The sequence below is a fragment of the Cibotium barometz genome, chromosome 9, assembly GCF_041138505.1.
Source record: "Cibotium barometz isolate CiBa-2024 chromosome 9, ASM4113850v1, whole genome shotgun sequence".
NCBI classification, from domain to species: Eukaryota; Viridiplantae; Streptophyta; class Polypodiopsida; order Cyatheales; family Cibotiaceae; genus Cibotium; species Cibotium barometz.
This window is the reverse complement of record NC_141054.1, coordinates 22,858,836-22,875,781: the sequence shown is the minus strand read 5'-3', so window position 1 is coordinate 22,875,781 and position 16,946 is coordinate 22,858,836. Positions and strand designations below refer to the sequence as shown.

Sequence of the window (16,946 nt, the reverse complement as noted above, 5' to 3'; positions counted from 1 at the left end):
GTGATAAGCCTAAGAAGAAAGGAAAGTGCAATTGTTGTTGAAAGTGCCATTATATCAATGAATTTAGAAAAAGGCTGAAGAAAGAGTTACGTTGCATTATACAGGTCATATAATGATTTTAGGTCAAATTATTTGTGATTGTACATGTATTCATGATGAATAACTAGATGAATAATGTTTAAAATGTGAGTTTTTTGATCGAAAGGCTTTCCATCAAAAAATTAGCTATAGAAAGAAACTACCTTGCATCCAAACTTATCTTTGTTTACTTTACTTCTTTGTCTTCTTTATCTTTTTATCTTTAGAAAAGGTAAAACTACTTTGTCAATTTTTTAATTAAAATAATTAATAGTTTAATTATTTAACTTTTAGTTAATTAATCAATATCCCACCGAAGTAAAAAGAGCTGAAACACTTCAAATAACACATTTTCAACATCATGAATGGTTTGACTCAAGCACTACATGTATAGTAGAGACCTTTTGCACAATGATCTGCCCTTGCAAAATATGTTTATCTGTTACTCAACGAAGTTAGACCTAGTGTATGTCGGACTTGGTGATTCGATTCAAAGCACAAGAGCAAAGACATCCTCATGCTTCTACATTTAGTGAATCAAACCAAGGGAGGACTGACAAAATCATTAAAATTTGTATTATTGGGCAAATTACGAATGTATAGATGTGAACCCTCCCCCATAATCAAAAGCTCATGATGTATTCTCATTATGCTACGTAATCAACAAATTGATCTCTCTTGTAACTATAAGCTCAACAAACAAACAATACTTAATTATATATAATGTCAAGAAATGGTGTTATAAAGGAATGTTGAAAGCTCCTAAACATAGACCTCATGTATATGAGCTTATAAATATGTTGAGTGGGGCAAGCAAGTTTGGTGTAAACAATGTACAATCATCTAGATTATGATCATTTGATGAATAGTAAACCTGGAATTAGGGAAGGTTGACCTTTGGAGAAGGCTGATGCAAGAAAAATGCCCCAGTGGAGCAAACACGACCAATTTTGCTAACTTCTGTAGCACATCAGAATCTAGTTTCTTAATCTGATGTCGGTAGGTACACTGCCAAAGGAGAAACACAAACCTTGGTAGGAGAAGAGACTATAATTAAAGAGTTAGAGATCCAAGTTCGAGAGCTTCACAAAAGGAATACTTAGTTACAAGCTCTTGTAGATAGATAAAGCCAAATTTAGAGATTTGCTAGATACTCCATCGATCTCTATGATACTAATGATATGTTAAGAGTGGAAGCTGAGAATACTGGGGGAGGTTCTCAACAACAAGAATGAAATTATTGACTCCTAAAATGTTGAAGCAACTTTTGCAAATAATAGTAAAAGCAACCCTAACATCAACCTAAAAATGTAGAGATGATAGCTTGTTGTGGCTTCTCTTGGTCACCATGGCAACCCCAAGACATTGCTTTGCCACCCCTTCTTTTGCCTTGCTTTGCCTACTCTATGGTAGTCAAAATGTAGGCTTCTTGCTTGCTTTTGTTGCCTTGGTCACGTCTCCAAAACACAACCTTATGGTATGCCTTTGTCGCCCTTGTAAAGATGCTCCAGAATGCTATATAAAACTTGCCCCTTGGTGGAGAAGATAAATTGATGTCCAACTTCCTTATGGTGCTATAACGCTAATATTTAGCTCTCCCTACGGCAACTATGTCTCATCGAAAGCCTGTCTAAGCGTAACAACTGCTAGATACACTAAGTACATCGCCTTGCAAAAGAGGGTTATGCAACCATGCAGGCCCAGATTGCCTAAACGACCGTGCCTTACTCTCCGTTGTCGTTGATCCCACAGCTTTAGTTCATTCAATCCACCATGTGATATAGTGATGAAGGTGGAGGTAGGAGGAAAACGGTACCGCCCATGGGCATGTACATTGGTGTACCACTAGTCATAATATATAACAAAACCACTTATACTATTATAAAATATAGCATTCCACGTTATATTTTTCGAGCAAATCAATACACGAGGGGATAAACACTTCTGTGAGAGGCAGAGATAGAACATGTCGTGCCTGTTCATTTCCGCGTCGTGCTCTCTCGTTTCCCAATCATCATATCCCCTACTCGCACGCGTTCCCCTTTCCCACCATTCTTGTTATTCTACGCTCCCAAAACTCAACTCATGCATCAGAGCGGCAGTCGCCTCGTCTCCTCAGCAAACTCTCCGGTACAATAAACTGGGTGATTCCGACCTCTTGATCAGTGAGGTTACCCTTGGCACGGTAGGCATTCTTCTATTATACCCCCTTCACCTTGCCATTTCATTATTTATACATACGTATATGTACGCATTATACATACATATATGTATGCATGTGCATACAGATGTATTATATGTATGTATGTACGTATATGAGTTGTATAATAAATAAATATAATATAATATCAATATAATATATATATCGACACACAATATATATATACATGCATGTGTGCATACATATACATTATGTGTGTGTGTACATACATATATATGTATGAATGTATGTATACACACATATTTGTATATACACGTGCATATATATGTATGTATACACACATACATATACATATATATGTATATACACACATACATATATATATATATATGTGTGTGTGTGTGTATATATACATATATATAGAAATATATGTATGTATGTATGTAAATATATATATATATATGTGTGTGTATATATACATATATATAGAAATATATGTATGTATGTATGTATATATATATAATGTGTGTGTGCGCGTATATATATACTATATATACATATATATATATATATATATATACATATATATACATACATACATATGTATATATATACATACATATATATATATGTGTGTATGTATATATACATATGCATGTATATATACATACATACATATATGTATATAGACATGTATATATACATATATATACATGTATATATACATACATATATGTATATACATACATACATATATGTATATATATATACATACATATATGCATATATATATATATATATATATATATACATACATATATGCATATATATGTATGTATATATATACATACATACATACATACATACATGTATGTATGTATGTATGTATGTATGTATGTATATACATATATATATATATATATATATATATATATATATATATATATATATATATATATACATGTATGTATGTATGTATATATATACATGTATGTATGTATGTATATATATATACATGTATGTATATATACATATATACATGTAGTCACATATGTGACCACTTTGGTCATATATGTTGACACCCGGAGATGACTTCTAACACCCCCTCTCAGCTCCTGGCTGTGAAATCAACCCCAGGGAGCTCGAGTGCCTCCTGAGCGTAGCCTGAGGTAGAGACTTCGTGAAGAGGTCCGCCGCATTGTCCTCCGTCGAACAATAAAGTAGCAAGATGTCACCAGCCAAGATCTTCTCATGGACAAAGTGATACTGTATCTCTCTGTGCTTGGTCCGGGCATGGAAGACCGGGTTCCGAGAAATAGCTATACAACTCTAGTTATCGCACTGGATGACTATGGGCTCCTTCTATGGAAACCCAATCTCGCCTAGCAGCCTCCGCAGCCACACAACCTCGCAAGCAGCAACACAAGCAGCCCGGTAGTCTGCCTTTGTCGAAGATAGGGCAATAGTTGGCGGCCTCTTACTGCTCCAAGAAACCGCTCCTGAGCCGAGGGAAAAACTGTAACCTGAAGTGAATCTCCTCGTGTCTTTATCTCCTCCACAATCTCAGTCACTCCAACCTTGGAGTCTGACTCCAGCCCCTCCTGTGTAAAAGAGTCCTAGATCCTTCGTACTCTGCAGATACCACAAGATCCGCAATCCTGCGTCCCAATGAGATTTCAATGGCATCTGCATAAAAGAGCTCAACAGTCCCACGGAGAAGCTCAAGTCCAATTTGGTGTTCAGCACACCAGATCAATGAACCAACCAACTTTCGATACTGCGAGGCATCAACTGGCTCACAAGGATCATTAACGGTTAACTTTGTGTTTGGGTACATCGGCGAAGTAATAGGCTTGTAGTTCTCCATCCCAAAGGCCTCAAGCAACTCATGAACATACCGTTGCTGAGAGACAAAAAAACCCCTCTGGGTTTGCCAAATCTCCAATCCCAAAGAGAAGTGGAGTAAGCCTAGGTCAGTCATCTCAAACTCCTTTGACAAGGCAGCCTTCGTCACGCCAATGTGCTCCACATGACCACTGGTGAGAATGAGATCATCCACATAAAGGATGATAATCGTAACCATGCCACGTTCCCGAAAGAGATACAGGATGGGATCTGCAACAACCAATCTCTGAAAACCAGTCCGAACAAAGAAGGAATCAATATTCTGATTCCAAGCCCTGGGAGCCTGCTTAAGACCATACAAGGCCTTACGTAACCTGTAAACCATCCCTTCTAATCCTAGAACAACAAAGTCTGGAGCTGCTCAACATACACCTCCTCCTGTAGGTTACCATTAAGGAACGCAGATTTTACATCCATTTGATACACTGGCCACCTCTGAGAAGAAGCAAGGGAAAAAACGGTCCGAATCGTGGTCATTCGTGCTGTCGGTGCAAAGGTATCCTCGTAGTCGATGCCTGGCTGCCGCTGAGCATAACCTTTAGCCCCACAAGTCTGGCATTGTGTTTGTCCACCGACCCATCTGACGCATATTTGGTCTTAAAGACCCATTTGACACCAATGACTAACCGTTTCGACGGCCTCGATACCAACTCCCATGTTTTCTTCTTCTCGATGGCATCAAGTTCCACCTGCATGGCTTTCCTCCAAGTACCCTGTGAAAGGGCTTCCTTCATGGAAGTGAGCTCCTTGTCCTGCATAATACAAGACATCAAAGCATAGTTTACCTGAAGAAGCTCCGCTGTATTGCTTTTGTCGCGGACTCTATGCGATCTTCGAGGGCCGTCCTCTGTGGTCCACTCGGAGGGTAACTCCGTGGTGACACCCGACTCTCGAAGGGTGTCCAACAACCACGTGGGTACTCGAACAAATCCTGGAGCCTCCTGCTGTTGCGAGGGCTCTACTCCAGCTGCGGGCTCAACCTCCTGTACTGACTGAGGTTGATCAACTGCAACAATGGTCTGGGAATCATCATCAGACTCTTCTGGATCTCCAAGAAGTAGCAGCTCCTCAATAGTGGACACTGGAACATGCTCATCAAAAACCACATCCTGGCTGACAACAATCTCATTCCTATCTGGATCATACAATCTGTATCCCTTGGAAAGAGAATTATACCCCACAAATATAAGCTTGCGGGATTTGGAGTCAAGCTTCCCTCTCTGCTTCTTCGGAATATGTACATACGCATCACTCCCAAAAACACGGAAGTGCGAGACATCAGGTTTCCTGCCAAAGTATGCCTCAAACGGAGTCATATTAGGTACTGAAGTCGTTGGAGACCGGTTGAGGGTATGGACAGCCGTTGCCACAGCCTCTCCCCAAAGTGGACGAGGAAGATCACGATGCTCCAGCATGGTCCTCGCCATCTCCACCACAGTCCTCTTTTTGCGTTCTACAACTCCATTTGAATGCTCCTCAAATTCCACCCAAAAGCCAGTCTTGCATACTTCATGCACTGACAGAAGATGAAAACCAAGAGCAAGGACGTAAAGAACACGGGAGGCATGCTTGCCCTCCTTGTTGTCCGGAATAATCTCTATCCGGCCCTCACTGTGTATCGGATTGTCGCCTATGAAAATGCGACGTGACTGCCGTTTTAGATCCAAAAAGAAGTCACGGGACGGAGTCATGTGCCTGGAAGCACCACTGTCAAGAATCCATTTCCAGGTATCCTTTGCGGTGAAGCCAACTGCCTCCTCGCTTAAAGACAATGAAGCATCGGAGTCCATCATCTCTAAGTGCACAAATGCAGGAGTCTTTGCAACTGAGGCTCAAGAATCAGCACTCTTCCCAGTTTGCTTAGGACACTTCCTCCAGTAGTGGCCTTTCTCGCCACAATCATTGCAAGACCGCTCGGCCTTCAGTTTCTCTCATTCTGAGTTAGGCTTCTTCTCAGAAGACTTCTCCGGTGAAGCCTTCCCTTTGCCCTTGTTGTTATTCCCGCCTTTCCACCGTTGGCCAGTTAAGGCCTCCGAACCTCCGCTGTGAGGAGTGTTCAAGAAACGTTCCTCCTGGTCCAAGACCATGGGCACAAGCTCCTCCCAGGTAATGATGCTGAGCCTGCCACTCATAATCAAAGAGGAGTAGAAAGCGGAATACTGAGCAGGCAAGTGGGACAACAAAGTAATGGCCATGTCTTTAGATGATATCTCCTTCACAACCTGGAGGACTTCCTGCTGAAGGGCCTACAACTTGTTAATGTGCTCCCGCATCGTCGACGACTTTGCACGGTTCATAACCCGCATCTGCACTTCCAAGGAGATCCTCTTCATGGGTGATACCCTGTTATAAAGAGAAGCCAAGTGCTGCCATATGCCTCTGGCCAGCGTCATATGCTTCACGTGATTGATTGCTTGTGGTGTGCAATTGAGGAAAATAAATGACCGGACCCTGGCGTTGACACGATCCCACGTCTGTGCCTGTGCCTCACGGTCCTTCTTCATTGACAGTAACTCCCCTTCCTCTGCTTCCGGCCGTGGAACCCCAATAACGATGAAATCAGCAAGGTCATATGACTCCAACACAGACTCCATCATAACCTTCCAGATGCCGTAATTGTTCCTGTCGAACTGACGGTCCACTGAGAACGTGGGGAGAGTTGGGATCTTCACATGCTTCTCAGCCATCTCTAACAAATCTGCCATCACGGGGATGTAACTGAAAAGGGTAGGTCGGTGGGAAAAAAAAACTTTAAACCTGCAAGTGGCTGTCCAGATACTTAGCCCGCCTTCCTCTTGCTACTTCTCTTCCCGAACAATCCAAAACAGTCCACCAATCAGCAACGCAACAATCCCCCTCTTGCTCAGAAAACTTCCAGGATCTTTCAAGAGCCTAGAGCTCTGATACCATGTCAAAATACACAGCGAAGATGATAACAAAATCTGAGATCACAAGAGCAAGTAGAGTGCAGAAAATAGACAGCACAAGAGAAGGAGAGAGATAGGCATGTAACTCTTCTCTATACACAAGATCCCGCAATGAAAACTGAATACAACAATGTGTTGGGGTAAAGGCGTTATGCCCACCCTTATAGTGTGTACAAGCCCATAAGTTATAGTACATAGTACACTTAGTACATTAAAAGTACTAAGTGCACTATGTGTACTAGTGCAATATACATGTGTGATAGGGGAGTCACACACTCATGCCTCATGAGTTGACTTATCCCCACAACTCCCTCTCTCTCTCTCCCTTGTGTTTCTCTGTGTATGTCTCCCACATAACTCTTAACCCTAATTCTCTCCCATCAACTGGTATTAGAGCCTTCAGTTCCTTCGAGGAGAAAGAAGTAGGATTTGTTGCTGAGGACAAGCAAGCTGCAGCTACTCACTAGCGCAGTTCAAAGGAGGCATCCCGGCAGTAGTGCAGCAGCAAGAGCCGAAGCAGGTTGACTGACGCCCAAGACAAGGCAGGGGCTGCTGTGGCAACCTCTGATGACAGTCACATCAGAAGAGGTAGTCATCACCACCACTCAACAGAACATATTAGGCGAAGGCGCCAGCGCTAAGCGAAGCGAATACTAGGCGAAGCGTGAGCGAAGGCAAACACGAGCGAAGCGCACAGCGCTAGGCGAATACGTGAGGCGGGCGTTGAGCGAAGGCTGCTGGGCGTTAGTCGTCGGCTGGTACACGCAGGCGGATAGGCGAAGGCAAACGCAGCATTCGTGCCCAACCAGCAGCGCAGGCTGGCCGCTATCGCTGGACGTAGGCAACTGAGCCAGGCGTGCCCAGCCATTCAGGCGCCTACAGCTGCCAGGCGTTGAGCGTGGAGGGCTGGTCGTGGGGGTCAGCCAGGTGCAGCCACGCTGCCCAGCAGCTGGCGTCAGGATCTCTTCTGCCCAGCAGCACTCGATGATCTCTCTCATCAACAAGGCACTCTTTCTGCACCAACAATCTGCAGCAGCAAGAATTGCCCCCATCTCCTGCAACAGCCTGCAAATTGAAGGAAAATCAGAAATTACAAGGTATTTGCCTCAATTTTTTTTTGGGATTTGCAATTGAGCAAGTACAATCAACAATTGAGCAGGTACAGGTGCCCAATTGCTCAATTTTTGAGCAAAATTGGCAAAAATTGGGTGACATTGGTCAAATCAGGATCAATTTGCAGGAAATTGGTCAAATCAGGATCAATTTGCAGGAAATTGGATGTCGAAATTTGGGGCTTTTGATGTAATTGTGCAATTAAGCACTCATACATGCTGTATGATGTGAGAAATCGCACATTTGGGCAAAATTGCAGCAAATTGCAGCAAATTGCAGTGCAAATCAAGGGGCTTTTGTGCCGATTTGGTTGATTTGCATGCAGGCAATCGCGTTTGATGCTGTGGATAATGTGTTGATGCCTTACAAGCACTCAATGTGCCTGTAAATCAAGGGGCTTTCATGTATTTGATGTATATGTGGCCAGGGGGAAGCATCGTGAACACTCTGGATGCCTTCATGTGCGCCAATGTACCATGTATGATCGGAAATTGATCTTAAATCAAGGGGCTTTTCAAGTTTGTATGCTTGTTGAGCTTGGCAAAGCAGCAGGCAAGACATTTATGCCTTGAATCCTCAAAAATCAGCTTGCAGTCAAGGGGCTTTTGCCCAATTTCTGTTCTGGACTGTTTTATGCAGTGTTCGGGACTGTAAAAGTCTGATTTTTACTCATTTGGACAGCCAGGAGAGCATTTATTGCTACTGTACCTGCTGGTACAGATTTGGCACAGCTTTGTGCATGTTTTGGCATGGCTGTACACTATTTTGAGTGACCAAAAGGTTCAATTTCAGCTGCTGTACTTGCCGGTACAGGTTTGGTACATCATTTGTAAGCACTTGGTACTGTTGTACAGTACTTTGGAAGGGCAAAAGAGCACATTTAAGGTGCTGTCCAAAATCTGCAGCAACCAGATTTTGGTGTTTTTCATCACATAAAGTGGGAGAAAAGTTGCATTCTTGCTTCCGCAGTGGGAGATAAAGCTTGGGAGAAAAACTGTGAGCACTTTGTGTGCTTTTGGTGCAGTGTTTGCACACTTGCAGGGAGTCAGGCATTGACAGGTTGCATATTGCTATGGCAACCACAGGTGAGAGCTCTTCATTGCTTCACATCAAGAAGCTTGAAGGCTCGCATAATTATGATATTTGGCAAACCCAGTGCTACAATGTGTTGCTTCAGAAAAAGCAGCACAAGCCTATCAAAGAAAGGGGTGTAATGCCCGCTTCTCTTACTGCTGAAGAGTGGGAAGATATGGATGAGCTGGCAAGATCTACTATCATGTTGTCTGTGTCAGACTCATTACTTTTCAGCATTCGTGAAGAGAAGACAGCTTGGGGAATGTGGCAGAGATTGCAGGACTTGTATGCCCAGCAAAGTGCCTCAAGCAAAGTGTATTGGTTGAAGAAACTCATAGGTCTTCAGATGAAGGAAGGGGCTTCTATGACAGCCCATCTAAATGAGTTTAATGGTATTGTCAGCCAGGTCATTAATCAAAAGTTGGCAATGGACGATGAGTTCAAAGCCACTTTTTTGTTATGCACTTTGCCAGAGAGTTGGGACACATTTAGGACAGCCACTAGCAATTCGAATGCTATGCTGTCATATGCAGATGTTGAGGGTGCTCTTCTTCAAGAAGAGATGAACAGGAAAAACAACTCTGTTGGAAAGTCCAATGCAATGAATGCACGTGGGAGATCCCAGCAAAGGGGTAAAAGCCAAGAACGGGGAAGGAGCAAGTCTCGCTCCAAAAAGGATTTGGAATGCCATTTTTGTGGCAAGAAGGGACACATTAAAAAGCAATGCTACAAATGGAAAAATGATCAAAAAGAAAAGGGAAAAGGCAAAGACAAAGAGAAAGATGAAGCCAAAGATGTAAAGCCAAAGGGCAAAAGTGGAGTCACGATTGAAGAAATCAATGTGTCACATGCAGGTGGCAGTGAGGATGAGGTCCTATTTACTTCTTCACTTGATGCCCATTCACTTCTTACAGGTGGTCATGATATGCACCCATGGATCATTGATTCAGGTGCCTCCTTTCATGTCACAGGTTGCAGAGACTTGTTTGTCAGGTATACTGCTGGCAATGAAGGAGTGGTTTATTTGGGTGATAACCATGCATGCAAGATTCTTGGCAGAGGTGATGTAAGGCTTGTATTTTCAGATGGCTCACAGCTTATGCTCCATGATGTCAGGCATGTGCCTGAGATCAAAAAGAATCTGCTTTCTACTGGACAGCTTGATGATGCTGATTATGTTACCACATTTGGTCGTGGAAAGTGGAAGATTAGTAAGGGCTCACTGGTTGTTGCCAGAGGCTCTAAGGTGGACACTCTTTATTTCATGCATGCAGGTGTTTGTCACCATGCTAATGTAAATGCAACCGAGCTGCCGGAAATTTCTATGTGGCATAGCCGGTTGGGACACATGAGTGTCAAGGGAATGGAGCAATTGTCTCGTTTGGGTTACTTGCCTTCTCTAAAGTTTTCAAGTTTTCAGTTTTGTGAGCATTGTATATATGGTAGGCAACTACAGTGCCCCCACAAGAAAGCTCTTGGACAGAAAGATGCTCAGTTAGAGCTTGTGCATACAGATGTATGTGAGATGCCTCAGCTTTCTTTGGGAGGGGCAAAATATTTTGTGTCCTTTATTGATGATGCCACACGTAAGGTGTGGGTCTATCCTCTTCGTTTGAAGAGTGATACATTCTCAGTGTTTCAGAAGTTTGTTGCTCTTGTTGAGAATCAAACTGGCAAAACACTGAAAGCTTTGCGTTCCGACAATGGTGGAGAGTACATGTCCAAACAGTTTCAGGACTTTTGTGATGCTAAAGGCATCAAGAGGGAGCTCTCTACTCCTTATGATCCTCCACAAAACGGGACAGCAGAGAGGATGAACAGGACCATACAGGAGAAGGTCCGTTCTATGTTGTCACATGCTGCATTACCTCATGGTTTTTGGGCTGAAGCTGTTATGACAGCCGTTCACCTTATAAACAGGTCACCTAACACGAGGCTTGGTGGGAAAGTGCCAGAAGAAGTATGGACAGGGAAGCCTCCGTCATACAAGCACTTGAGAGTGTTTGGTTGCGTTGCGTACGTGCACATACGCAGGGAAATGCGCACCAAACTTGATCCTAAGTCTCATAAATGCATATTCCTAGGATATGGTGACAGAGGTGAAATGGGGTATAGACTTTGGGATCCCATGAATAGAAAGATCATACGCAGCAATGATGTCATTTTTGATGAAACATGCATGTATAAGGAGCCTGCAAGGCAACAGGAGCCTGGCAGAGTCATCTTTGATGATGATGGACATCATGGACAACAATAAAGGGCTGTAAATCAGCCATTACAGCAGGAAAACCAGCCCTTAAATGGTGCTGAAAATGGTCCAAATGGACAGCCAGATATGGCAGAAGATATCCCTATGGATATACCACAGTTAGAGGAGATACCGGGCATGATATTTCAGCCTTATGGCATGGAACAGGAGCCACCAATGGGTGATATGCAGGCTGGACAGCAACCTGCAAATGATGGTCATTGGGTACGGAGGTCCACTAGACCCTCCAGAGCCCCTGACAGGTTTGTTCCAGGGGTTGACTATTTGATGCTTACTGACTGTGGGGAGCCCTCATGTTATAAGGAGGCTTTACAGAGGGCAGACAAGGCTCTATGGGAGCGTGCCATGAAGTCAGAGATGGATTCTCTGCACAAAAATGGTACATGGAAGTTGGTGCATTTGCCTGCAGGCAAGAAGGTTTTGCCATGCAAGTGGGTATACAGGCTCAAAGTTGCACCAGATGCAAAGCCAAGATACAAAGCCAGGTTAGTGGCTAAGGGCTTCAAGCAGGAATATGGTGTGGACTTTGAGGAGATCTTCTCTCCAGTGGTCAAAATGACCACACTTAGAGCTGTGTTGGCTTTGGTTGCACATGATGATCTGGACTTGATTCAGATGGATGTGAAGACTGCTTTTCTTCACGGTGATCTCCATGAGGAGATATATATGCAGCAGCCAGAGGGTTATGCAGTAAGTGGAAAGGAGAAGCTTGTATGCAAGCTGAAAAAGAGTCTTTATGGGCTCAAACAGGCACCAAGGGAATGGTATCACAAATTTGATACATTCATGAAATCCCAGAAATTCAGGAGAAGTGACATAGATCACTGCTTGTACACCAAGAAAGCTTTGGATGGCAGTCTATTGATCCTCATCTTGTATATTGATGATATGTTGATTGCCGGAAAATCTCGTAAGGAGATGGATGCCTTGAAGCAGAGGCTGCATCAAACCTTTGATATGAAGGATTTGGGTGATGCAAATCACATCTTGGGTATGCGGATACTTCGGGACAGAAATCAGCATGTGTTGTATTTGTCTCAGAAGGAATACATTGGCAAAGTCTTGCAGAGGTTCAATATGGACGGGGGGAAGAAAGCTAGTACTCCTTTGCCTCCATATGTGAAACTCAGTGCTATGGACAGCCCACAGTCAGATAGTGGCAGGGCTGATATGGCCAAGATTCCGTATGCTTCAGCTTGTGACAGTCTCATGTATGCCATGGTTGCTACTAGGCCGGACATTGCATTTGCAGTGGGAGTGGTTTCTAGATACATGGCCAACCCTGGCAAGAAGCATTGGGAAGCAGTGAAAGGTGTCATGAGATACCTAAAGGGCACACAGAATATGTGCATTTGTTTTGGCAAACAGGATGTATTAGTGCATGGTTACACGGATTCGGATTATGCCGGTCATCCAGATAACCGGAAGTCTACTACCGGTTATGTATTTACATTCACAGGAGGTGCTGTGTCATGGATATCCAGGATGCAGAAGTGCACTGCCTTATCTACTACAGAGGCCGAGTATATTGCAGCCACAGAGGCTTGCAAGGAGGCATTATGGCTATCTCGGTTAGTGGTTGATTTGGGCTATACAGGGGATATTCCATTGTTGCATTGTGACAGTCAGAGTGCCATCTAGTTGGCAAAGAACCCTGTCTTTCATGCAAAGACGAAGCATGTGGATGTGAAGTATCACTTCATCAGAGAGGTGATAGAGAACAAGCAAATTCAGCTTGTTAAGATTCATACGGATGACAACCCGGCTGATCTGTTGACGAAGAGTTTGCCTCCGGAGCGGTTTGCTCATTGCAGACACTTGATGGGCATTGGATGAGGCCAGTTTCAGCCTTGATATGGCCTTGTATATTATCATGTACATGCTGTTTTTTGCTTTTCCTTTACTTAAGGGCACTTTGCCTTTAAGTGGGAGGTTGTTGGGGTAAAGGCGTTATGCCCACCCTTATAGTGTGTACAAGCCCATAAGTTATAGTACATAGTACACTTAGTACATTAAAAGTACTAAGTGCACTATGTGTACTAGTGCAATATACATGTGTGATAGGGGAGTCACACACTCATGCCTCATGAGTTGACTTATCCCCACAACTCTCTCTCTCTCTCTCCCTTGTGTTTCTCTGTGTATGTCTCCCACATAACTCTTCAATGTGGGGGCAATGGGACCTATTTATATGGCCCCAAACTGCAGTCGACCAGTGCTGAGATGCACCGCCAGCCCACACGACTGGGTACTTCCAGTCGGCTAGCATAGAAATCACCCACGACCCCTACTGAGCAGGTCGGCCAGCTCCATGTGCAAAAGAGTACAGTCGGCCAGCTCCAGTTGCTCCTGCCAGCATGTGGCAGCCACCCACACCATGGAAAAATGGAAAAAAATGGGGAAAAAAATACGAGGAGTGAGGAAAAATGAGAAAACACCTATACAGGGCAGGCACACCCACAACAAAGGCCCTAGTGTCTAATAAAGACAGGAGATGACTTCTAACATGCTCGTGCTGGCAAGTTCAATGCAAACATCTCAACGACGTTGGCAACACCTTCTATATATATATATATATATATACACACACCTACCGTGGTCCACACATGTATGTGACCAGGGTGGTCACATACTTGACCAGGTTATGTGAACAAGGTGGTCACATACATGACCAAGGTACATGACTAGGGTGGTCACATACGTGACCAAGGTAGGTGACTAGGGTGTTCACAAATGTGTGACCATGTATGTGACAAGGGTGGTCATATACGTGTGACCATATATGTGACCAGGGCAGTCACATACGTGACCTTATATGTGACCAAGGTAGTGACATACGTGACCAACCTACGTGAATACGGTGGTGATGTATGTGACCATGTATGGGACCAGGGTGGTCACATACATGACTAGGGTAGTGACATGTGACCAATGTATATGATGTGACCATGGTATCAACGTATGTGGTTGGGGTGCTCGCACACGTACATGACCAACATATGTGATGTGATCATCTAGACACCAGGGCCTCTGTTGTGGCTGTGCCCGCCCTGTATAGGTGTTTTCTCATTTTTCCTCACTCCCCGTATTTTTTTCCCCATGTTTTCCCGTTTTTCCATGGTGTGGGTGGCTGCCACATGCTGGCAGGAGCAACTGGAGCTGGCCGACTGCACTCTTTTGCACATGGAGCTGGCCGACCTGCTTAGTAGGGGTCGTGGGTGATTTCTATGCTGGCCGACTGGAAGTACCCAGTCGTGTGGGCTAGCGGTGCATCTCAGCACTGGCCGACTGCAGTTTGGGGCCATATAAATAGGCCCCATTGCCCCCACATTGTTGTATTCAGTTTTCATTGCGGGATCTTGTGTATAGAGAAGAGTTACATGCCTATCTCTCTCCTTCTCTTGTGTTGTCTATTTTCTGCACTCTACTTGCTCTTGTGATCTCAGATTTTGTTATCATCTCCGCTGCCTATTTTGACAGAGCCAACCTTTTCAAATTCCATTGACAAGAACATTGGAAGCATTGGTTGGCAAGTTGGGAAAGGCTACATTATGAAGCTTGCACTTACGAAAATAATGTCCTACCTAGTTGTCAATGGAAAGAAAAAACAAACAAATAAATAAATAAATAAACTTATAGATATATTCACACGCATATACATATACAATGCACATATACGTTTATATGTACATACATATATGTGTCTACATGTACATATATAGGTGTACATCTATATATGTATGTATATGTGTGTGTGTGTGTGTGTGTGTGTGTGTGTGTGTGTGTGTGAGACTGCCAATCCCATAGTTTGAAGTCTTTTTCTACTGTTTTTAGCTTTCTTCTTTGGATGACTTCTCTTTGAAGTATATCCTCCCCATGTATGTTGTTTCTGGATAATAGAGTATTGGTTTTTACAAAAAGAAAAGAAAAGAAAAGAGTATATATATATGTACATTACATATGTGTGTGTGTGTGTATGAGAGAGAGAGAGAGAGAGAGAGAGAGATTGACACACATACATTCGTGCATGCACAGGCGCACCCCCCCTCCCACACACACTACATGCGTGTGCGCATCCACACACGCATATGTATATTTATGTTCTTTGTGTGTGTATGTGTGCATACACACCCACACATATATGGGTGGATAATATATACACGTCAATGTATGTTTATATGACGTGGGATTGCCATTTAATGATTGATCATTTAATACAATCTACCCCTTACACATGATTTTTTTCTGGGGTTTTTAGATGACCTGGGGTAAGCAAAACACAGAGAAGGAGGCCCATGAACAGCTCTGCTACGCCTTTGACAATGGCATTAACATCCTTGACACGGCTGAAGTGGTGAGTTCACAATTGATTTGCTATATGTAAAGTAATGACTTTGATAAGATTAAGCTTTTATACTCCTTTTTTTAGTGTAATGTATTTATGTGGTGATAGGCAACAGTGCATTCAGCTGCTGCATCCAGTGGGGTTTGAACTCTTGCATTAGCCAAAAGTTTCAGTCCCCCCTACCACTTGGGCTCCATGGCCGGGGACAGCTTCAAGCTTCAGATCATGAAGTTACTATCTTACATCAACTATAAAAGGATCATTAAACACCCAATGCTTTTTACTATTTTTATTTTCCTTTTTTTCTTTTGTGGAAAATACATAGCCCTTCTGAAGGGTGACCTTATTTGACGCTAGTATGTTTGCAAAAGCTTTTCCATATCTTCTACCTCTTGTTGCTTGCTTGGCACGGGCCTTTGGCTCAATGCCAGCTTACCTCTTCAACCCTCACGCTTCTAATGGATGGGTAGAAACGAGCATCTTTTATCTTCTTAAAGATCTGAAAAGTGCCGTAATAGGGGCTGGACATCTGTCAAAGCAAGGCCATAGATTCATCATTCTACAAAGTATGGGTTGCAAATCAGCCATCATTTTATGGCATCAGAGGCTGCAGAGACCACTACATTGGGCAGGCATTAGAAGATTATGCTTTCCATTGGGGAAATATAAAACAGTCAGGGCAGTAGTTATCGGATCTCGGTGATGCAAAGCCTAGAACTACATACCTGAGTATTTGTTTGGCTAATGAGGATAATCTAACATAATAATTGTATCATAGTATATGCTATTGGATATACTTTTTTTTTGGGCGAGGATGTTCATTTCTTTAATTGCACTCCTTAGGTGGGATGCAAGGGAGGGGGTGGCTCGATTTGAACCCACGCTTGCCTAGTAGGGCTCGAACACCCTATTCCTTGGCTATCTTCCCCACCCTTCTATTTGACAGAATTGAGTGAGCTTCTTTGGGTAGGCAGTTGAAGCACACTGAGAGATAGGTGCTAGTGTTCATTATACACATTTAGACACATGCACGTGTGAGATTTTATAGCTTGGGTCCCCAAGGTGACGGTCTAG

The 16,946-nt window shown here is 43.3% G+C and overlaps 1 protein-coding gene across 10 annotated transcripts in view; it reads left to right on the top strand.

Moving 5' to 3' along the window:
- The first annotated feature begins 1,971 nt into the window (after positions 1-1,971).
- LOC147635339 (uncharacterized) overlaps positions 1,972-16,946 on the top strand; it is a 90,784-nt gene continuing 75,809 nt past the window's right edge. For all 10 annotated transcript variants that reach the window (XR_015266636.1, XR_015266631.1, XR_015266633.1 and 7 more), the window contains exons 1-2: positions 1,972-2,263; positions 15,786-15,881. Coding sequence is in view for 4 of the 10 variants with exons in the window: in XM_086802576.1 (XP_086658702.1) it covers positions 2,045-2,263; positions 15,786-15,881 (315 nt within the window). In the remaining 6 variants the exon portion in view is untranslated. The remainder of the gene's footprint in view (positions 2,264-15,785; positions 15,882-16,946) is intronic.